Genomic DNA, 24,621 nt, shown 5'->3' with positions numbered 1-24,621 from the left:
TTGTCAATAGAAAACAAAGCTTCAAAAACCAAAGCGTTGATTACAGTTTATGCAACAGCTGTCAACAAAATTTGTCGTTCATTCTGAACGACATTAACACAAAATGTACGTATTAACTTTAAAGTTAGTCATTAAAAGCTATCATCACATGAACATTTACATAGTTTCAGAAACAGGAATTAAACTTCCCCAAAACAGGGAGCGGTCTTGATGGAAATTTTGAAGGCCTGGCAGCGCAAGGTGTCTTTTTATTTATATCGTCACTTTGGCATACAAGAATTGCATGACAAAGTTGTTTGGTCTCTTCCCTGCTTAATTGAAATATTACCATCTTCTGAATGTACAACCACAAAAAGAGCAATTGAAAATTTGTGGGCATTTTACTTGTTCATGTATCGTATGAGTTCAAGTGACGCGATGACTCTTTTGTTAGTCTTGTTTTCTTATTGATTTGTGAATTCCTTTTTCTTTTCTCTTTTGTTTTTTTTACTCTGCTTTTTTTCTTTCTTCTATGAGTGGGCACCAATAAATTATTATTACATATAATTTGCTGAGGACGTCTCCTGGAAATAGAGCCAAAATATTCTCAAGGTTTAAACAAATTTTGCTGTCTTTGGTAAATTCCCTGTTATTTTGCTTGTTGTTGTTTTTATCCATGATCATTCTTTGACAAAAAATACAAAATTCCAAGTACTTGTTGATGAGAGCTTGAAACCTTTGCAGTAGGGTTCTCTGATTGTTTTGTAGTTAAGGAGGGGGGCATATGCATAAAAGCGTACAATTTAGTGCTAAAACATCCTAACTCTCTTTGAGCCTTCATATATATACAAAATTAATTCTAAGGAAGTGGCGGGGGTGGAGGTAGAAATTGATATATAATCCCTCTTGGTTTCCAAGAATATTTCTGGCCTGGGCTGTTACTATGAAAGCCAAGAGTAACATTAAAACCTAAAATGAGCAAAACCTGTTCCGTAAAGGAGGGAGGCTATCCATTCCTCATCCCCAACTTCCCCTCGTGATCACTGAAACTTTGGAGGATGCTCAGTCAATCGGAAATTGAGAGTTCTAGTCCGTTTTTTAAGTCGAAAATGGTTGGAGACCAACCAGCTCCTGTCCTAGAACTGTTTTTATATCTAGTCCGTTTGTTACCCTTTAAGATATCTGATCGACATTTTGAGGTATATATTTTATACTTTCGTTGTAGCTGCTCAATTTGGCGTGTAGGGGATCTCTCCGGGTTGCATTTTCCACGGAGAGGGGGGCGGATTTCCCAGGAGGAAATTTCCGCGAAAAGGGGATGAATTTTGCGTTAGGGGGGATTTTCCAAGGGGGTAGTTTTCTGAGGAGAACGCCAGCTCCTATTACTTCGATTAATATTAAGGGTTAAAGCTTATATCGAAGACAAATTCATGGAAATTTTGAAAAATAGCTTGAAGTCGCCAGCAAATGGTGTCCGATCGAAATAAAAACTGCAGCATTAGATTCACCGCAGGCATATTACAGTTTCCATCTTCAGCAACATGGGAAATCAATTTTTCGCATGGGAAGCGGTGATGTGTCTCATTGTATTTTCTTCGCTGCTAGTTGGGCACTGAATCATAAGAGAGGTGTTTAACAGCTCATTTTAACACTAATTTCTATATATTGTGCCTTTTGTAAGTAACAAAAGATAATATTAAAACAAAATTCAATTTTTAATAAAAACTGTATCTTCATATGCAAGATCATATACCACACTTATATTTTGACAAGATATTATAACTATTTGATGACAAGTATTTGATCATTTGATTTGGTATGCTATCATATTTGAGTGATTCTGCTGTTGGATTCCGTGTGTTTATAATCCAAAAACCTTCCGCCTCAGCTTCTAGCAAGATCAAATAGGCAGCATTTAGGTTCATTTTCACAATTTTTGTAAGAATATATGCATGCAAATACATTTTCCGCCCCCCCCCCCTGAAATAAGAAAAATCTTCCATGCATTTCTGACCTAAAACTCCAATAGATGATAGAAAAAATCCAAGTATTTGTTTCTATTTGATTCAAGTATTTATCTCAAAAGGGAGGGGGAAAAGCCAGAAAAAAAACATCGAGTATAGTCTAAACTGAAAAAAATGAACAGGAGTATAAACCAAAACCAAAAAATGAAAATGCTAGAATTAACGTTTAAAACTTACACAGGATCCCTGTTACATCTGACTCCCACTATTTGATCAGGTACATTGCAGGTAGTATATGACTGGGTGACACACTCTTCAATAGTGCTCTCGTTTCCAGTGCATTGGACTCCATATATGGAAACGGTCTCTTGAAATACGGGTCCGAATACTGGTCCTTGATATGAACGCTGAACACCCCTACGATAGTTGAGTAATTTGAATAAGAAAAAGGCTTTTCTTTTAACTTCACTCCCTGAATAAGTTATAAAAAAAAGGCGTCTCATTAATTCATTTTGTAATTATTAGAAAATTCATAAATATATACCATAGAAGTAAAACCTAGTGCTAAACACCAAGGTCTCATTAATAGCACAGTCTTATTAATACGAAAGCGTAAATTCCACTCTATCCTTTAGGGGCGTATAAGAGACAGCAACACCACCTTTACTCATGATAATTTGCAATCGTTTTGAGTTTAGCTTCATATGTCACTATGAACTTAGTTAAAGGCTAACTAAGGCTTAAAAGGCTTCATTTTTTTCATAGTTATTTGGGCTTAACTTAGATTTGGGGTTCTTAAGGTTAAAGTTTTAAAATCAGCCTGTACTTTCTAAAAAAAAAACTGTCCCTTTTGTTACCACTGTGTGCCCTCTGTCTCCAATCCTCTTTGATCACCAGTGTATATTTTGCAGCTGGCTTCCTTTGGTCACCAGTGCTAATGGTCTCCACCTCCCTTTGCAAAAAAAAACTGCTTAAGCTACGGCTCCAGACCCCTTTGGTAAACAGCAAATATGGGTTATCTGTGACCCCATACGTCAGCAGTGCATATTATACGCCTATGACCCTTTCTAGCGAACAGTAAGGATAATCCCTGTCCAACTCCAGCCCAATAGTGCGTAGGTGTTATCTCCGGCCCTCTTTGGATGGGATCAGAATATAGGAGTCCCAAAACCAAATGACTTGATTTCGAATTTTATTTGATTTTTTCTTCAAATTTTGTCAATATTTATTTCCATAAAAGTTGGGATTTGAGAGTTTCCTACAGTTTTTATAACAAATTTTGATTTAATACAGCGGCATAGAAGTTTTGAATAAAAAAAATGTTAAGTTAAATTTATATATCGTAAATGGTGTTTGATATTCACCAAAGCCAGTATTCAAGGATTCCTCGATTTATTGATTAAATAATTAATAAAAACTTTTTCCACAAAATAAGTTTTTGAAAGAAAAATAAAGAACTCAATTAAACCAAAAATGATCAAAACAAAATCAAATAGTCTACCAAGCGTGAAACTACCACAAATCAGTATCGATAAATAAATGAAACCCAAAACGAACTGAAATTACAATAAATAACCGAGTCAAACTCAAAACGAGCAGAAATTAACATGAGTAGGGCTCAAAACCCCCTATGCCTTCCCAAGACCAGAACATAATTTGTACTTTACTGAAAAAATATAAATTATAAAATATAAAATATTAACATTTTGATTACTAAATATCAGTATGTGTATACTAAACTGACAATGCACATTCATTTGTATTTTTTTCAGTAAAGCACAAATTATGTTAAAATAATAATACATTTTTAAAGTAATAATACATTGTACCAACATCGTTCTTTAGGGCTACTTTGAATGGAAATCAAAAGTTCTAGTTCATTTTCTAAGAGTAAAAAAAGATCGGAGGGCAACTAGCCCCTTCCGCCCTCCCCGTCTTTGGGTTTATTGGATGGATAAACTCATACTATAAAACTTTTACGTCACTATTGTGTGGAAAATAGTTCAAACAATACGAATAAAAACTGTTGAATCAATACAACCCCTAGGGTCCAGGGGCAGGCATTGTTAGTTATTCCCTGGGGGTATGTATGGTTCTTATATGAGGGATGCTTATATAAACTTAGGAGAGGGCTAATTTGATTGAAAATAGAAAGTTCTAGTTCACTTTTAAAGAGTCAAAAGAGACCGTAGGGCAATTATCCCCCCCACGCGCTTTTTTCCCCAGACCCATCCGATAAAAAGTTTTAGACAGCCATTTTGTTAAAAATAGTTCAAACATCAGATAATAAAAACTCCGAGGTTGACACAAACCCATTTCATCACTTTGATATTGTTACTTTGATACCAGTTTTGATACTTTGATGAATGCTTGATTTTTTTTTTAAGTTTGATTTTGAAATAAGGAATTTTTACAAACTTGAAACTTTTTGCAATCAAAAACGAACAAAAATTAATAAAAAAAACTTTCCGAAAAACAAGTTTTTTTTACCTTAAGTAAAGGCCATTTTAAACTTAAGCTCAGCAGATACAAATACCTTTCAAAATTAAAACTCAAAACGACCATAAATTACTATTAAAGAATAAATGAACCCCAAAACAAACAGAAATTAAATAAACAATCATAGCAAATAACATACAGCAAGTAATAATATAAATGAATAAATAGATCTTAAAGCGAGTACTGCTTAGATTGAATATGAAAATCAAGTTTAAAACGAAAAAAAAAATATTTGGCCATTGAAGTATAAATGAAACTTAAAACGAACAGAAACTAAATAAACAATCAATGCAAACAAACATACAATAGATAATAATGTAAATGAATCAATAAATCTTAAAACGAGTGAATTGAATATGCAAATCAAGCATGAAACGAACAAAAATCACTACAAACAAGAGTTTGGGTATCGCCTCCTTCTCACACTGTAAAAGTCTAAAACCTACTGCGTCATTGCCGCTTTACTGAAAACTATATGCGTCTTGAACAGTCTTGGAAAGTATAAACAGTATCAAATTGAATGTTTGATGTATAATTGTATTAATTGTTGAAAGACCCATCAGTTCAAGAATTTATTTCACTGTAATTTTATTTTTGTTTTCAATGCTGTAAGAACTGGAAAAGAAAATATTTGTAATATAATTCGTTTTCAGTTAATTGCCAATGACGCAGTAGGCTTTTGGTTTTATTTACAGTTAAGGAAGGGGGCAGTATCCAAACTCTTGTTTGTAGTGAAACTATTGTCGTCTTGAAGAACTTTAGAAAGAACTAATAAATTAAACTGATTATTTGACGTGTAATGATATTAATTGCTGAAAGCTCATCAGTTCAAAATTTTACTATAATTTTAATATTTATGTCAATATTAAGTACAAAAGAAGATATTTGTAATAAAATTGGTTTTCAGTAAAGCGCCAATGACGTAGTAGGTTTTAGACTTTTACAGTGAGAGAATGAGGCATACCCAAACTCTTGTTTGTGGTGACTTTTGTTCGTTTCAAGCTTGATTTGCATATTCAATTTAAGTTTCAATCATTTTAAGATTGTTTATTCATTTACATTAATATCCATTATATGTTTGTTTGCATTGATTGTTGATTAAATTTCTGTTCGTTTTAAGTTTCATTTATACTTCAATAGTAAAATATTTTTTTCGTTTTAAGCTTGATTTTCATATTCAATCTAAGCATTATTCGCTTTAAGATTTATTTATTCATTTATATTCTTACTTGTTGTATGTTTTTTGCTATGATTGTCTATTTAATTTCTGTTGGTTTTGGGTTTCATTTATTCTTTAATTGTAATTTCTGGTCGTTTTGAGTTTAAATTTTAACATGTATTTTTATCTGCCGATTTTAAGTTTAAAACGGCTTTTACTTTTCTTTAAAAAACTTATTTTTCGGAAAGGTTTTTTTTTAATTAATATGATAAAACACTTTTAAGGGAGCCCTGGTAAAAGAAAGTTTGGAAACCACTAGATTATAAGTTCAAATTAAATTACTCGAGTTAAAGAATACTGCTGCCACTCCGTTCTTTTCTCCGCAACATTTCAAGGTACATTCCACGAAAGTATACCGTTACAACCACTACTAACAACTCCCTGCTGCACCAAGCCGTCTGATTCTGACGCAGCTGTGTATGCTCCTCTTCCATCCCAGTTCATTCAAATTTTCCCTATTTACCCTCCCAAAAACTTCCCTTCTTCTTCAAGATCTTTCTTACGTCTTCCCAACACATTCGAAGACGATCTTTTTTTCATTCGGCCATATCTGTTATCCTTTATCCGCAAAACATGTCCTGACCATCTCAACCTTTCTCTCATTATAGCCCCAGGAAGTGGAGCAGAACTGCAATTTTTGCACAACTTACTGTTTAGATTATAGTGAGTCAAACTGGTACCGAAAACTCTTCGTAGACAACTCCTCTAGAAAATAACTAACAAACCATTATCCGTCTTCCAAAGTGCCCACATTTCACAACCATACTTTACCACTGTCATCAGTATATCTTCCAATATTCTTATTTTGGTTCACAAACTAATCTCCCTTTTCTTCCAAACTATTCTAATTTTTACATCATCACTGCATCCACCATCATTGCTAATAATACTGATCAGGTAAGTGAATCTATTCAATCAATTAATCGTCTTATTACTGAACATATCCTCCTTACCTTAATTTAATCTTGGTCTAAACGGCTAAGATTTCTTAACATTATTGTTTAAACCTATTCTTGCATCCTGAACCCTCAAATCTCTAAAACATATTTTATTTTCCGAACATTTTCATCTAGAAAACTAAAATCAGCTGTATAATCTAAATCCGGAAGAGTTTTACCTTTCCATTTGATTCTATGCTTTCCCGCACAGTTTTGCCCTGTTCTTTAGGACAAAGTCCATCACAATGACCCGTGTAACTGGAGATAGAAGGCAGCCCTGCATAAATCCTTATTCGATACCAAACCAGCTCCTAACCTCTTTTCCTACCTTAATCGCAGCAAGATCTCTTACATAGCCCTAATCACTTTAATGTGTTTACTGATAAACTGGACCATTAAAGACCAAAATTCTTATTGCTGTGTCTTTGATGCCTCAAAAATATTTCTCTCACAAGCAACCATATTATCGTAACCGGCAAAAGAGATGAGTCACAATTTCCAGTTACCCAGTATCCAGTTTCCAGCTATGGATTTTTTTTTAGACTTTAGAGAATATTTAAAGTTCACTTAAGTACAATTAAAAAAAAGTTTAAATGCAATGTTTGAAATATTGAACGGCCACAGGATAAGTTATAGTAATTCCTTTAAAGAAGTGATAGTGATCAGAAAATAAGGAGGGGCCAAGTGCGTGCAAATATTTAACTTCACTTTTAGAATGAAAATCACACTTTTTAAGAGTCAATTTTCACTCGATTGAAGCGTTTGTGCTTGGCAACCCTGCATTGGACACGCGGAATAAAGGGACCAGAGCAATAGTATAATTCCTCTACCTATGACTATTCTGATGAGGAGTTATGTCATATCTCGCAAAGGAATAATAAGCTTCCACAGATCCGTGAATCACTTTTTTGCGTAGAGCTGTATTTTATATGTCCCAAAATTTGGTATATTTGACTTATAGCCTTTTTAATAGTGTGCAATCGATTTTTCTTACAAATAATAGGTTTTTCTTCGTAGGCCTATTTATTTTATTTGTGACTGATCGATCATTTTTATTTAGTTTTTTAATAAGTAGGATTTTTTTGCTTTTTTTCTCTCTTTTATTGAAATATAAGTGCTTTTTCAATTTCTGTTTTTTGGGGGTTTTTTTCATGGTTGGTTCGACAAGAAATGTAAGTTTGGCAATATTTGCCAGTGAGAGCCATTTAAAAAATAACGAAATATTTCATCAATGTATTATCAACTTTTGCTAGTTAAATAATAGCATTTGATAACTTCATGGAAAGGCTATTTCTATTATTTTGTTAATTCCCCGCGCAATTTAATTGATCCATTTTCTTTAGCCAATTCGGATTCCACTATTTTGTTTACATCAGTTAGTTTTATAGACATAAATCTTTTTTTGATTTTTTGAAAGATTTTAATACAATATTGCCACCATCACTACAAAAAAATATATTGATAAAAATGAGCAGAAACTACTCTGAATGAATAAATGAAACCTAAAAGGAACTGAAATTAAAATTAGCATAAAATAGAACTTGAAGAAACGATCGAATTGCACCCTCGAATCTACAAAGGCCAGTATGAACATTTGCGCTTTGCTAAAATCTAAAGATATTTCTTCAAAAATAACCAACTGACGTTTCAAGAGGTTTATTTAGCTATCAATTTTCGACATTTTTAAATTAAATGGAGCGAAAAGGAAAACATAATGATGGAGATAATCATCCTTTAAAAATGTTAAAACTAAATTGGCTTTCACATATGTATTTGTTTAAAAACTGTTTTTCCTGGAAAGTTAATTTGTGCTTTTATAGTTTATTTTAAATTCCATTATAAGACTTGCTTATCAAAACACGTATTATTTTCTGTAAACCGCGAACGGAATGTAATACTTTTATGGCTTTGAGGCAGGGTTGCCACCGTCAGTAGGATTTTACTAGATTTAGTAAAAAAAATCTAGTAAATTTAGAGGATCTAGTAAATTTTCCGAAATCTAGTAAAAACTAGTAAAAAGTCATGATTTATAGTAAACACAACTTTTTTTATTTTCCATGAATTCAGGGAAAAAAAATATTGTAAACATATTACAATTTACAATTTTTGCTTGTCTGTTTTACAATTTTGCTTGTCTGTCTCAGAGACAGACAAGCTGTCACCTATTTTCATAAACAGACACTTCACTTCCGGTGCCTAAAGGTTGACAAAATCAGCTTTCTGTGCATCAAATCTTACCAACTAAAAATGAAGCTATTATGACACTTGTATTTGTGATGATTAGGAATCTATTGGAATCAAAACAAAAGCCAACCATCCAAGGTGATTAGGTGAATCTCCTCAGTTTGAAAATTTTTATTGAGAAAAAAGGAGCCTGCTGAGAGAAATATATATATATATATATATATATATATATATATATATATATATATATATATATATATATATATATATATATATATATATATATATATATATATATATATATATATATATATATATATATATATATATATATATATATATATATATATATATATATATATCCAAAAAAAGGATTTTTGAACTTGTAGGTTTCCGCAATTTTCAATCATACTATGAAAACGAAAGAAAAGAGGAAAAGAGAAAAAAAAGACGAAAAAAGGAAAAAAGATTTTGAAAATCGTATTGATTATCCTCCTATAGTAAAAATTGATGCTTAGTGGTGCGCGTGCGGCATGGCCGCACGCGCAAAAATTTTTTTTAGTATTCAGTAAAAACAGATGCCATCTAGTAAATTTTTTCTCTCTGTATTAGTAAATTCTTCCGGGTCAGGGTGGCAACCCTGATTTGAGGAGGGGAGGGAGAAACAGTGAGGAAATTACTGTTCTTTTAAAATAAGAAAATAAAATTAGTTGTCACAAACTTCGTTTCATTAAATTGTTATTGTATCTGGAAACATAATTAACGTTCTCCCCTTAATATTATTAGATAATAAAACTTCATTTTTTTCTCAGTTACGTGCAAATAAAATTAGTGTTTATTAGTCCAACTCTTATTCGCGGTTATTTCTGTTCACTCAAAGTTCAAGAAAATTATTCATTTTAATTTCTTGTTTATTTTAGGTTCAGTTATTCGTTTATAGTAATTTTGGTTTGTTTTAAATGTTACTCATACATATATTGCTTTATCTGTTCATTTCGGGTTACAATGCTGCTTTTTACTTTTTTAAAAACAATTTTTTAACATTTCCTAAATCGCATTACTAAAAAAAAAAGTTCCTCGAATTTCCGACTCCCAATCGAATGAGCCTTGTTCCGACACTCTGACCACTTATTCAATATAATAACCATTAAACAAAACAATACCACTCCATAGCCATCCTACTTGTAAGTAACAAAAAATTTGTACTTGTTTTTAATAGGGACCTGAAACGTTCACAGTTAAGCCCTCAATTACGCTGAGTTGATCAAACAATTATCGACACGACCATATACAACAACTACAATACTTTACATTAAAAATCACTTTTTACTTATTTTTCTTTTTGTAAAATCTTAAAGGCTAACCCCTTCGCTCTATACTTTTACTTGAACTAATTTTTCCATAGCTTTTAATAAAACAAAGAGCATAAAAGAGTCCAGAGGACTGTCTAATCCAGACAAAGCTCTTTCTAATCCACCATCAACCCTCAAGTTTGTCTACTAAACTGACTATCGATCATGAAAAAAATAAAGGGATTTGCCAGTGGCAGATTGTTACCTTGAGTAGCCTAGCTGTTTACAAACAACTGAAGCATCGGCAGGACTCCACTCACCATCATCATCGCAAACGAGCCCCCAATTACCATTTTTCAGATATTCTACATAGCCCTCCCATGGCCCAGCACCACCACGTACACGTATTAGCTGTCCACTTCTTTTCATGACAAACGAAGAATCAATTGGTTTTGGTGTTGTTGTGGTAGTCGCCGCTGTAGTTTTTACAAACGATTCTTGCCAATTGAATTTCGAGACTGAAAGAGATAGATTTAGTGCAATCATCTTTATGGTACTTTATAGGTAGTGTATCTTCTGTATTCAGTTTATTTACCGTTATCCAGTTTCCACTTTTTCTCATTAAGTCAAGTTCTGTCAGAAGACGGAGAATTATGTTAAGCAAAAATATCAGGCACCGTCACGGTGTGAATCTAGGGCAATATTCTAGGTTGAAAACCGTAGTAACTTAACTTTAACTATAGAAGTTACTTGAAGTGACATCAACCGGAAAGATTGTGAAATACTGGCTTATTAGGTTTGTAATGGTATAATCTTCATGCCTTTCAATTGTGTTCATTACTCTTTTAGTTAAATTTAGTCTTTTAATATGTTTCAAACTGATACTAATTGCAATGATGATAATGATGTACGGTTACTTCACTAAAGATACTCGTTAACTATCTTTAGCAAAAGTTACTAAAAAATTAAATTCAAAGTTACTTTTCTGTTGTTCCAGCTACTACGAAGCGTCAGCTAGAACGAAAAAAAAAAATCTTTTTCGTAGCTTTTAGGTTGAACCTGGAATGCAGGCTAGATCTGTTGGTCTTATTGAAAGGGAAATTCTTGCCAATAAAAAAAATTCGATAATAGAACAAGGTGGTGACGGTTGGTCATGTCTTATGGTTGGCGGACTATAATGCTAAGATACGAAATTTAGAAACAAGATAACGAACAAAAATAAAATAACGTACCATACGATTTTCTATTATATACGGTTTTCTTGGATTAATCTTTCCATTATTTCTTAGTAAGGCTTTCAACAGTCGAAATCAATAGTGACCAAAGTACCCAGTTGGTGGGCAAGTTGGTCTGGCATAAGAGGTGGGTTCGTCATGCCATGAATCTTTGTGGTTCTACTAGCGGGACTGTATTATAGTAATATTCTGGTTTCAATTATAAAGAATTTACTGTCAAATATAATTATTTAAGGCCCGGCTAACGTTTAGTATCAAATACAAGAAAAATGAGAAAATATTCAATTTATTAAGCAGACTATTCACTTACGTTAACAGGAGAGACTGTTGGTTTTGCAGAGTATTTATTCCTTTCTCAAGTCCTGGGACAGGGGATTTTCAAAACAATTTTACGTTTGGAGAATAAGCTAAGACAATAAATAGGACAGGCCCAACCTTGGCATTTTCCCAATATTATTCCAGAGGGTATCTCCGAGGTGCGTAGAGGGGCTCTCCACTATCAAACATTGCACTATTAAAAAAGGGAAGAATGGCAATTAAATGTTGTCATGGACTACTAATTTTCAGAAGCATTGCATTTACATGTAATTTGAAAATTAGTGGATGACAAAAAAATCTGTCACTGCAGAGAAACTTAATATGAAGAAAAAATAAGAGACTCACGTCGACACTTAACATTCCACGGATGGTCACATACTTTCAGAGTGGGATTAAACAGGGTTCCTGGTGCACATGTGAGAACAAAAGGTCTTCCTCTCCAACAGTTCAGAAATCTTCGGCAATCCCCACGAAACGGGAAAAGCCCCGACTTTTCTGGACATTGAACCTTCAGTGAACTTCGTTGCTCATTTCTAACCGAAGACGACGATTTCTTTTTTTTGGTTGTGGTCGTTAACACTAAAAAAGAGTGTAGTTAATCAAAAATAACACGAGCCAAGCTATTGTAGTTTCAATATCTAGGAGCTGTAATATCTAGGAGCATCAACCCTAAAGATTAAATTTCATTAGCTAGAAAATCGAAGGAAAAGAAAATGTCTTAGTATGAGTTTCCATAGACAATTATTTTTGCCTAAAAATAACAAAAAAAACATAAATCTAATTTGTATATGTTGTTAAACTCATTCATACCTGGATTTACCTGCCATCAAGGATGCTTCCAGCCAGTCGGTAAAAAAAAATTGTTCGGTAAAATTGTGGCGAGAAGCGCAGCTATTTTACTAGCTCAATTTTCATTTTATCCAAGGCAGTGCAACAGAGCTGCTCATAGGCAGCGCAATAGGGCTGTTTATAGGCAGTGCAACAGAGCTGTTCATAGATAGCGCAATAGAGCTGCTTATAAGCAGCGCAATAGAGCTGCTCACAGGCAGTGCAATGGAGCTGCTCAAAGGCAGCGCAATAGAGCTGCATAAGTAAAGAACTAAGTGGGCACAATGTGCTATTTTTTTTCACCAAGGTACTCCACATGGGAGATGTCGTGAAACCTTCGAAAGGGACTCATTCAATTGGAAACTGAAAGTTCTAGTGCCCTTTTTAAGAGTCAAAAGGGATCGGAGGGCAACCAGCCCCCCTCCCACGTACCTTTGATCCCCAATGACATTTAATCAAAATTGATCATCTGATCCAAAGGCATCTTTTTCAGCATAGTTCAAAATTTCTCAGGGGATGACAACCCCTCAAAGCCCTTAGGGCAAGGGCTGTAAGTTATACAAATCGCCATTGTTTACATATAATATTTATTATCAGGAAAGGGGGTTATGTTAGACCTTTTGTGTAAAAAAAAAGGTCAATGGTATTCAGGTGAAGCTCTCAGAGAATGTTAAAGGGATTGCTGAACTAATCAAAACACACTATGTGCATTCATGTTGCCAAAAGGGCGTACCAAAACTGCTTCCCTTTGATCAATTGACAAAAAGGCAATATGTGCACGCTACTACTACTAACACTGCTATTACTACTGCTACTACTACTACCGCTACTACTACTACTACTACTACTATTACTACTGCTACTACTACTACTACTAGTACAACAACTACTACTACTACTACTACTACTACTACTACTACTACCACCACTACTGCTATTGCCGCTATAACTATTTTTTATGTTGCCACTACTGCAAAAGCTGAGGATATTAAGGTGAAAATTTGAGGAAATGCGGAGTGAAAAATTGAACTAAATCAAAACACACTATGTGCATACGGTACCGGTTGTCAAAAAGGCACATGATCGATATCTGTGGAATGGCCTAGGGCATTGGTTCTTAAACTGTGGTAAAGTTTTTAGGGGGTACGTGGCCGGCCAACAAAAAAAACAAAACAGCCCTTTAACTCTAGGACTGGCAATTTTATTTATATTTTAGCTATGGTTCACTTAGTACCAGTTACTGAGAAGGGGTATCTAAAATATCTTGTTGGTAAGAAGAGGTACAGTGTCTAAATACGTGAGAACCACTGGCCTAGGGTATTAAGTTGGAACTTTCAGGGAATGATCAATTGACGAAACGGAAACATGTCCACGTTACTACTAATGTTACTACCCCCACTACTACTACTACTACTACTACAATTACTACTTCTATTGTGACTATTACTAAGGCTAAGGGTATTAAGGTGAAAATCTCAGGGAATGTTGAGAGGGAAGTTGAACTAAATCAAAACACACAGTTGGAAACAGGTTGTCAAAAGGGTATATAAAAAGATATCTTAGGAACGGCTGAGAGCATTAAGTTAAAGCTTCCAGGGCAAGATGAGAGGAATGTTCACCTGACCAAAAGCCAATATGTGTATACTACTACTGCTACTGGTACTGCTGTTATTACTTTTACTACTATTACCACTAAGGCTAAGGGTATAAAGATAAACATTTTAGGGAACGTTGAGGGGAAAGTTGGACTAAGTCAAAACACACTGCGCGTATACAGGTTATCAAAAGGGCATATCAGCAATATCTTACGAACGGCTTGGAGTATGAAGTTGAAACTCAAAGGGTTTATTTTGGGAGATATTGAACTAACCAAAAGGCAAAATTAACACGTTACTGCTACTACTTCTATTAATGCTGCTGGTACTATTACTACTGCTATTATTACTACTACCGCTGCTAAAGCTAGGGGTATCAAGGATAATATTTCAGGGAATGTTGAGAGGATCTTAAACTATCTCAAAACACACTATGTGCATGCAGGTTGCCAAAAGGACGCACCAGCTATCTCCCAGGAACTGCTTACGGTATTAAGTTGAAATTTTTAGCGTGTGTTGAAGGGAATGTTAAAAAACAAAAGGTGCTATGTGCATACTGCTATTAAGTAGTAGTGTGCATACTAACACTACTACTACACCTATTGCTGCTACTGAAGCTAAGGGTACTAAGAGCTTTCAGTGAATGTTCATGGGATGTGGAACTAAATCAAAATCACTATAAGCATGTAGATTGTCAAAAGGGTGTATCAGCAATATCTCAGGAACACCATAGAGCATTAAGTTGAAACTTTCAGTGTATGTCGAGGCAGATTTTGAACTTACCTAAAGAGACTGTGTACATACTACTACTACTATCACTACTAATGCTACTACGATGACTGCTACTAGTAAGGCTAATGGTATTAAGGGGGAACTTTCGGAGAATGTTTAGGGGGATTTCAACTAAATCAAAACATTATATGCATGCAGGTTGTCAAAAGAAAATTTAAGCCATATTTTAGGAATGGGTTAGAGTATAACCTGAAGTTTTCAGGGCATGTTGATTGGGATATTGAACTAATCAAACTGCACTATATCCATGTTACCACTATTACTGGTATTACTACCCCTTTAACTACTACTTCCACTGAGGCTACGGGCACTAGGGTGTATCTTTTAAAGAACATAAAGAGGAACACCGAACTAAATCAAAAGTCATTATGGGACTTCAGGGTACCAGAAGGATATATGAACGATTTCTCAGGAACATTTTAGGGTATTAAGTTGAAACTTTCAGGGCGCGTTGAGAGGGATGTTGAACTAGTCACAAGGAACTCTGTGTATACTTCTACTACTACTACTACTACTACTACTGTCTTGAAGGTTTCAAGTTAAATCCCTAGATCATTCCTGGAATGTTACTGATACGCCCTTTTGACTACCTGCATGTATAAGTAGAAGAATGTTTAGTATAAACATTCATGTATATGTATGCATGTATATATATGCATGTATATGTATATAAGAATGTTTAGGGGGATTTCAACTAAATCAAAACATTATATGCATGCAGGTTGTCAAAAGAAAATTTAAGCCATATTTTAGGAATGGGTTAGAGTATAACCTGAAGTTTTCAAGGCATGTTGATTGGGATATTGAACTAATCAAACTGCACTATATCCATGTTACCACTATTACTGGTATTACTACCCCTTTAACTACTACTTCCACTGAGGCTACGGGCACTAGGGTGTATGTTTTAAAGAACATAAAGAGGAACACCGAACTAAATCAAAAGTCATTATGGGACTTCAGGGTACCAGAAGGATATATGAACGATTTCTCAGGAACATTTTAGGGTATTAAGTTGAAACTTTCAGGGCGCGTTGAGAGGGATGTTGAACTAGTCACAAGGAACTCTGTGTATACTTCTACTACTACTACTACTACTACTACTGCTGCTACTACTGAGGCTAAGGGTAGGAAGATGAAACTTCCAGGCAATGTTTAAGGGGATGTTGAACTAAGAAAAATACTCTTTATACATGCAGGTAGTCAAAAGGGCGTATCAGTAACATTCCAGGAATGATCTAGGGATTTAACTTGAAACCTTCAAGACATGTTAAGGGGGCGTTGAACTAATCAAAAGACACTACGAGCATAATACTACAACTAACACTACTGGTGCTACTACTGCTACTGCTACAACAACTACTACTACAACTGCTACCGCTACTACTACTCCTACTGTGACGGTTGCTAGTAGTATTACTGAAACTAAGGGTGTTACGGTTAAACTTTCAGGGAATGTTGAGGAGTATGTCAAAGTAAATCGAAAAGCAATACGTCGATTACGGTTATGAAACGGTAGTAGCAGTTATATCCCAGGGACAGCTTAGAGTTGAAACTTTCAATACGTATTTATGTCTAGTGAGGGCTAGAGAGCCCCCTCCGAAACAAAATTGGCTAGTGACGCATCTGCTTACAATGCAACCTTTTTTAGCGTCAATTTCAATATGTTACTTAGAGGACAGAGAAACGAATTGTAGTAAAATTTATCACAACAAGTGATATGATGCGAAACATCAGCAGATGCCTAGCTAGAATAATGCCATTTGCAAATGCAACTCAGATTTTTTTTCAACTTATGACTTGACTCTTCACTACTGTTCACGCTGTAAATACGCTATTGAGCAGAAACGTGTGTAGGAAGAGAGCGGTCTTCCGAGAATGCACTCACAGAAATTTTACTTTTATGAAAATATTCTTATTTACCCTGCTTTTCATTCGCCTGCTTTAGACGTCCTACCTCATAAGTGTCTATAATAGTGCGTACAAGATGTTTTCTCACATAAAATGAAATAAAACCCTGTATTTGATTGCAACATGTGAACGAGTTTGTGAAGGATTTCAATGTACAAAGAACGTTGAAAAAACCGTTGGTATATTTGCAAGGCTTTTAATGACAGTGGTCCGTTATTTTTAGCAAGTGTTTTTTATATACATGCCTAGAAAAGTGAGCTTTAAATCATAGAGCACAAATTATAGTCATAATTGTGGTAAGATGAAAATTAAGCACAACGGCAGTGCAATATATCCATTCCGTCACTTCTTGAGTGATACATTGACGTTAAGGTGTAAATTCTACCATGAAGAAAATTTAGAGTAAAATTTATAAAATTAGAAAAGATAGAAGCTTGAAACAGCAGTTTCCCAATCTGTATGAAGGATCTGGAAAACGACACAAAGACATGATATTAGTAGAAAGTTCTCAAGAACAAGTTAGGGTACAAGCCTAGAATTGGGGCTACTGAGATAGAAACATGTTAAGAGAACAACTTGTATTTCAAAATATGCGGAAAAATCGCAGTTAACAAATTTTGAAAACGAGTCCACTATTCTTTGCTTAGTTTTAGTGTGACAGACTAAGTTGGTTTTCAGTTGTATCTCTGGGTGTAATTTAACGCCAACTTTCATATTAAAAAGATAGAAATCCACATACATTTTTTAGTAGTACTTCAATTCACTCCCATGTAGCCTACAACCAGAAAAATCAGAGCTAAAAACAATTTTAGAAAAAAATATTAACATGAACCTTACCAGACATCATTGTGGTTTGACTGGGTACCGGAGTCGTTTTGACGATGTACGTTGTAGTTCTGAAAGCATTTGGTTTACCAGGGTGAACAACCACAGGGCTGCGAGACCTCATCGTTGAAACTTCCATTTGGAAAGAACCAGACCTGGCCTCAGCTTCTTTAAACGAGTGATTAAGAAGTATTTCTTGCTGTCGCGGAGGTTTCGTTCTGATTCCATAGCTTATCTGCAAACACAAAACTCTCTCCAAAGCAATATCAATTTGAATTACAGCTTTAATTTTTGATTTCTTGAGTTAAATTTAAGTATGAAGGATTAGGTCAGTTAGTTATCGTTATACCGTAACAAGAAAACTCACACTAGAAAAGTTCCTCCCAGAAACTTGGATTTGGAAACTTGCCCTTGGAAAAAACTCCCAGTAAACTTCCCCCTGGAATATCTTCTGGAAAAACCCACCATAAGGACAAATTGCCCAGGAAAACTCACCACCGGGTATCATGCCCCAAAGATTAACACAAATTACACCGAGAAAATTCTGTACAAAAAAAGTCACACTCGACTTACTGCCATTAAACTTGCACCAAAATAAAACTTGGCCCTTGAAAACTGTATACCGAAACTTGCTTCCAAAGAATATGGGTGGGGAGCCCTCGCGCCTCCTCCCTATAGTCACCCTTGCTTACAAGTCCCTCGGTGCAAAGAGTGGCTGAAATTAGAACCAATGTATAATACTTGTACGGTAGGCAACATTTTATTTTGTTTCAAGACCCTTACTTTAGCCTCACATTTTAACTAGTAACTCAAAAGCTCATTAATATCAACTTACACTTGAGTATTATGTGTAATAATTAGCAGATTAAGTATATTTAGCAGATTATGTATTATGAGAAATCTGGTTCAGATAAATTTATTCAACCAATAAATCGACAACAAAAACACTTCAACATAGACTCCCCCGTAAGGCTTTATGGCCGGGAAAAAAAACAGGGGAGAAACAAAAATGAAACAAATACATTAAAAAAAGAAAAATTCCACCATAATGCATTTGCACCTTCCAGAGATTCAACATAAGAGAAAAGAAAATAAAAAATAAAAAAAAATAAAAAAAATGCAATGTTTAAGAGACTCAAACTTCTAAAACTTCACGAGACCCAAAAAAAAGAAAATCCCCCCAAAAAAAACAAAAAAAAGACGGAGCACTATCCAATAAATTAAAAAAATTTCTCATTAAATATTTGAAACCAACCCACGAGAAATGCTTAGCACAAGTCAAAAACCCCTCACAACAAAAATTTCTAACCCAGGTAAGAGTCACCCGTCCCAGAAAAAAAAATTAATCAACATAAGTCATTTAGACATTAAAAATTTCTTAAGATTCTTTTGAAAATACCAAACAATAAATAAAATATTAATGTTCCTTGAATTGCGAAGCTGATGCGTAGACCTATCAGTGACAGAAGAAGGAATAGTTTGTAGGGCTGCGGGAGCATCACCATGGAGTTGAGGAAAAGTGAAAGACGCGCACGAAAGAATGTAGAGTGACTATAAATCATGTAATGGACTAGTTGGGTTAATTGTAAAACAGTTTGTTTCCTGTATAAATCTCTTTGCTTTATCTTATAACTTAGACAGCGGTTTCAAAAAAGAAGAGAAAGTTGGCATCCATATAGTAGGGCAATAAGTGACGTACGACTGAACTAAGCAATGGAACAGAATTTTAAAAACTGATCCAGGAAAAATAAGTTTTAGATTCCTAAAAATTCCAAGACTTCTTGAGATCTTCGTATTAATTAGCCAAATGTGATGTTTGAATGACAAATTTTCATCGAGAAAAATATCAAGAAATTGAACAGACCGATCCTTAGGTCTACTGAGATAGCCCCCTTGACAGCTGACTATCAGTTAACTGAGGGCACGCCAGAGAAATATGGGAAAGTATTAAAAAAAACTTGACATAGCAACATTTAGGGCAATGCAATTAGTATCCAACCAACGGAAGACTCTCTCAAGAAGCTACACTAGTTTGGGAAGCATCTCAGACTCAGTTCTTACTACAGTACGAAGGGTACTGTCATCAGTGAAAGCAATGAGAGCGTCCTCCTCTTGTGAAACCGATGGATTTTTTTAGCATTTAAAGATTCAGGATGACATAAGATACAGCAAACTGTAAGTTTCTGCCTCTCAACCACATTTATAAGGGCATTAACATAAATCAAAAACAGAAACGGTTCAAGAACAGAGCCTTGAGGAACACCAAACTCAACTTCAGAGGAAAAGCAAAAAAGGGAGTCTACGGAGATAGTTTTGCCTGACAAATAAGAATCAAAGCCAGCAATTAGCTTTTCCTCTTACACCATTGTGTGATAGCTTATAAAGCAGAATCTCTTGAGTTAAAGAATCAAAAGCTTTACAGACATCCAGGAATATAGCAGCAGGAATCAACCCAGAGTCAAGCGCGGTGTGAAGAAAATTTAAAAGACTAGCACAGGCATGCTCCGTAGAATATTTAGTTCAAACGCCAAACTGAAAATCATGGGAAAATCTTTCAGCCCCTAGACAAGCAAGTAGACGGAAAAACATGGCCTTTTCAAAAATTTTGCTATAAACAGACAGCAAATATATAGGTCGATAATAGGGTGGATCATTCATCTAGCTCGCTTAAGAGAACTGGGGAAAACCCCATTTTTCAAAAGAAAGATTTATAAACTTTATCAAAGGAGAAATAATTGAAGGAAGAATGGACTTAACTGCCATCGTTGAACCGAAGGAACACCCTCAACAACCACATCAGCAACCACAAGAATTGGAGGCACAGAAAGAGCCGGAAAAGAACGTTTAAGGACGGAATTAGTCACTTGCCAAGTTTTTCGGATATCCTTTTCACAATCCAAGAACTTTTTGGAATAATAAAGGAATTTAGCCTTCTGGCACAAAGACTTATATACATTCCTGTAGAGTTTGAAATGCTGAAGACGTGCAGCATTAAAGATGGCTTTCCTGACTTAAAAGTTTTCCAAAGATTATTTTTTTCTCCAGCTCTTTAGAAGGCCAGGGGTCATCCATGGGTTAAGAGGATTAAATCTTGTTGACCTTGAAGTCGAAGAACAAATGCTCTTCAGCTCAGAGACGGAAGAAAAGAAGTAGTATGATCTTTAATGACAACAACAATTTACTTTATTTATAACCCACGTCATACAAAATGACACTCGTGGAGTTTACTTGAAAAATAAAGAACAGAAACGAAACTTAACATCAACATAAAACAAAGCATCAGGAAAAACACACGTCACCTAACAAAACACTAACAACTAGAAACACTAGCAATAATCATCACAAAAAAAAAGATTAATGAAGCTATAGTGGCAAACTAGCCTAAAAAGAGCCTAACAAAACAGCAGTAAGATCAGTAGCCAAATACTATTGAATAAGCCTTGTACTCCGGTACGAAGAAGGCAAATGCAGAAGAAACTTGCAATATCTGTAATAACTTATAGGAATTTGTTTTAAATTCCCAGGCTTTACAAGAGGACGGAAACCAGTGGAAAACAAAATAGCATAATCACAGCAATTAGAGTACAGACGGGTCCTTGCCTGTCTTCTGTAACGTCCCCGATTTTCTACAATTTTGGAGTAGCCAAATTGTAGCTTACAAACAATATCACTTATAGCACGAGAGTAGGTAGTACTCATCGCATCACAAGCCCTTAGCCAAGCCAACAACAAAATTTGACAACAAGAATCCAAAAAAGGGGGCTTACAAGGTTAGGGGATACCCTTTCCTTTCCACCTTACTTTATACCACCTTTCTACCTACTTTCTACTCTACTACGACTTTGACAGTAGGGTGGGTACTGTGGGGATACCCTGCTGCTAAGAAAGATAACCTACCGGCCTTAGGTATTCTACCTTGCCCTTCCTTAGACCTGCCTACTCTACTAGGCAAAGGAGGTTAGCCCTGTTTTAACCTTCTGTTACCTTACCCTTCTTTTACACTACTTACTCTACTTACCTACTTTGCTCTACCTACCTACGGTAGGAAAGGGAAGGTTATGGGGGATGGCTTAGGAGGCTAAGAGACACACTAAATCTTCTGACCTTCCTTCTATCCTATCCTAGCACTCGAAGCCACCTTTACCTCCGAAGGGTAGGGTAGATGGGATAGAAAGATGCCTTTACCTCTACCCTTCTTTCTATCCTTACTACCGTCTATTTATGTAGGAGGGGTAGAAGAAGAGTGGACGTAGAGTAGGAGGATACAGGTAAAACACTACCCTCTACCTCTAGGCTAAAGAGGCTAAGAAGGAAGACTTAGGAGGCAAACAGACACCCAACCCTTCAACCTTAATCCACCCTACTACCCTAGGTTGGGAAAGAATTAAAGAGTAGGGTAGAAGGATAGAAGAAGGGCTATTCTCCTTAACCTTCTACCCTTAGTATTAGAGTAAGTAGGGTAATAATAGTAGGGTAGGTCTAAGAAAAGGTAGAGTTGAAGGAAGCGTAGAGTAGAACCTCCTTTCACTTCTGACTACCTACCATCCTTATTATCTTACTTATAGCAGGGTAAGATAGGTAGTAAGGTATTCTAGAATGTAGAAGGATATACCTTCCTCGCTGTCTCGGGCATCCCAATAAGGGATCCCTGTCCTTAATTCCCTATTTATTCCACCATATATATCCTTTTAACCTATTAAAGTGTAGGAATACCCTTCTATCCAAAACTTTATGTCCTTTTTCTACCGTATCCAACCCTAGGGTAGAGTAGGATCGAGTATCAATAAGCCAAGGGATACTCTGCCCCTCGACCTACCAACTAGCCTCCTAGGCAGAAGGATATCCTAGTCTACCCTAAGGAAGACTTAACAACCTTCCTAACCCTTAGAGGCATTAGTTTGGAGCAAATTCATGCTAGAAGGGAAACCTTTAGTAAATTCATTTAGACCATGATCTCTGTTCGTCCCAAAACAGTTTAAAAAGGAAGTGTCGCTTTTAAGACGCACAAATGTTTGACCTCAGAACATCAACCACAAGTTTCCCAATGAGGGGGGGGGGAGGCTTTGTTACAAAATTGGTCCAAGTTGGTCGCAATTTGCTCGAGGTGCAGTCACACACTATCATAGCACTACGCTTTCTAGTTGGCAAAATGTCACTGTTCTAATTTTTACCTTTTCCTTTTATGTAGGACTATATGAGGGTCTCTTCAATCAGTGTACCTATCCGTATTGGGGTCTTTCCACACCTAATTTCTGGTACTGATATTTGAAATAGGGGTTTTTTTCATAGGGGGAAATTATCCTGGTGCAAATTTCCAGGGTCAAGCGGCAAGTTTTCCAAGGGCTAGGTTGTTCTTGGGGACAATTTTTCTGGGGTGAATTTCTAGGTGCAAATTTATTATTGGCAAATATACCAGGAACAAGTCTTCAGGGGTAGGTTTTCTAGAGGGAAGTTTTTCCGAGTAATTTTCTAAGAGTTGAGTTTTAAGGGGCTGGGTTTTCCTAGACCCAAAATTCAATACAACCACAAATATAGTTAAGACGCAAATAAACTTACTATCTAAAAAAAACACTTGATTTTAGTAGTGTCTCGTCTTTGGTTACACGCAAAAGTAAGTTTCTTCGATTTACACCATTCCAGTTGATTCACATTGTTACATTGTTCTCTAGTTTTTCTTTATCTTTGTAAAATTCTGCTGTCACCACTCTGTAAACCTCTGCTGTCACCACTCTGTAATCCTCTATTTAGTTCTTTGTTTGTATGCCTTTTATATTGGCAGATGTAATGGTTTACGTAAATTCCAAAGATAGTCAGTAAACGTTGGTATAAGGTCTTTATTGAATAACGTGAGAATACACACAGAGAAAATAAGGTAGCACAAGATCAACTAGCTACGACGAAGGCGAACGATGGACTCCTTTAGAACTGAGCCAAGAATGTAACTTTCCTGGAACGGAAGTTCCAGCTATTGGTTGTTCAACCATGCCTGGGAAAGGACCCTTTCCCAAGACTAGTCTTAGTCCCAAAAGCCCCCCCTGGACTGTTCTCGTTGACATATACATGGTCAAATCTCCCAGAAACGAGACACCCGAAAAAGCCTTCTCGAATTTATGTTCCAAATACTTTACATCTTTGTTTCAATCTGATTATTTGCCTTTGCTACAAACGTTTACAAATTCTCTTCTTTAATGAGTCGAGCAGTAGATAACGAGAGTCGTCGTTTTAAAAAGTACAGCTGTTTTTGGAAACAGTAAAAAATAGGTTTTCAAATGTTTGCATAATGAAAATAATCTCCATTAATAAATTCGGTTTTTTCTTATTTCGATTTCCAGACATTTTTCGAATTAAGCACGTAGAGGGAAGGAGGGGGAGTTTGGAATCCTTCCCTTTAAAATGCTATTATTTGTTTGACCTACTTTATACTGCGTACTAGCATGCTTAGAATGAAGGTAGGTGCATTTGATATTAGAAAAAAAAGCTAAAATGCATTTTGAGCTTCAAGAAAAGCAGGACTATATCAAAAGATTAAACAAAATTTTGGAGAGCCAAAAAAAATGTTAAATTACTTACGAAAGCTGAGTATCCAGAAAAAGCGAATAGAATAACAATTAACATACAGCGCATTGCACAAATTGGACTTGTTTTTCCAGCATAGAAATTACGTCACTGTCACACATTTCCAGATGTGCAATATATTTTGGAATATAGCTCCTCCTTTGAAGTTTCTCATGTCAAACTTGGAATTTCTGTAATTACGCGCTAAGAAACATCCAAACATTAATTGGCATCGTCATTCAAAGACTACACAAACAAATCAGGGGAGAATCTACTGTTTTCTATGACTTGTTCTGATCCAAAAGATTTTCTTCGTAAGAACCGAACCAATCTAAATTTAAGTTGCTTAGGGAAGGTGAAGTATTGCAGCACCCGGTGGTTGGGTTCACCGACAAAAGTGTTGCAGGAGCAAAATCTTTGTTTCTTCACTATTGATTTTGATTCAACTCGGTAGTTGTCAATTCCTCGAAAAATCTATTAAATGGTA

General features: G+C 35.4%; 1 protein-coding gene across 1 annotated transcript in view; it reads right to left on the bottom strand.

Annotated features, from left to right (window-relative positions):
• Window positions 1-24,276, bottom strand: part of LOC148952063 (neurotrypsin-like) — a 101,327-nt gene extending 77,051 nt beyond the window's left edge. Inside the window, exons 1-5 of the mRNA XM_089089520.1 lie at window positions 24,150-24,276; window positions 17,592-17,814; window positions 11,974-12,207; window positions 10,341-10,593; window positions 2,181-2,360 (exon numbers count right to left, since the gene is read on the bottom strand). Coding sequence (XP_088945646.1) covers window positions 2,181-2,360; window positions 10,341-10,593; window positions 11,974-12,207; window positions 17,592-17,814; window positions 24,150-24,203 — 944 coding nt within the window. The 5' untranslated portion in view covers window positions 24,204-24,276. The remainder of the gene's footprint in view (window positions 1-2,180; window positions 2,361-10,340; window positions 10,594-11,973; window positions 12,208-17,591; window positions 17,815-24,149) is intronic.
• Window positions 24,277-24,621: the final 345 nt, after the last annotated feature.

Source organism: Artemia sp. Qi Xiang Cuo, chromosome 5, assembly GCF_049724085.1.
Source record: "Artemia sp. Qi Xiang Cuo chromosome 5, ASM4972408v1, whole genome shotgun sequence".
In the NCBI taxonomy this organism is placed as follows: domain Eukaryota; kingdom Metazoa; phylum Arthropoda; class Branchiopoda; order Anostraca; family Artemiidae; genus Artemia; species Artemia sp. Qi Xiang Cuo.
Note: the sequence above shows the minus strand (reverse complement) of the source record. Positions and strands in the feature narration are given on the sequence as shown.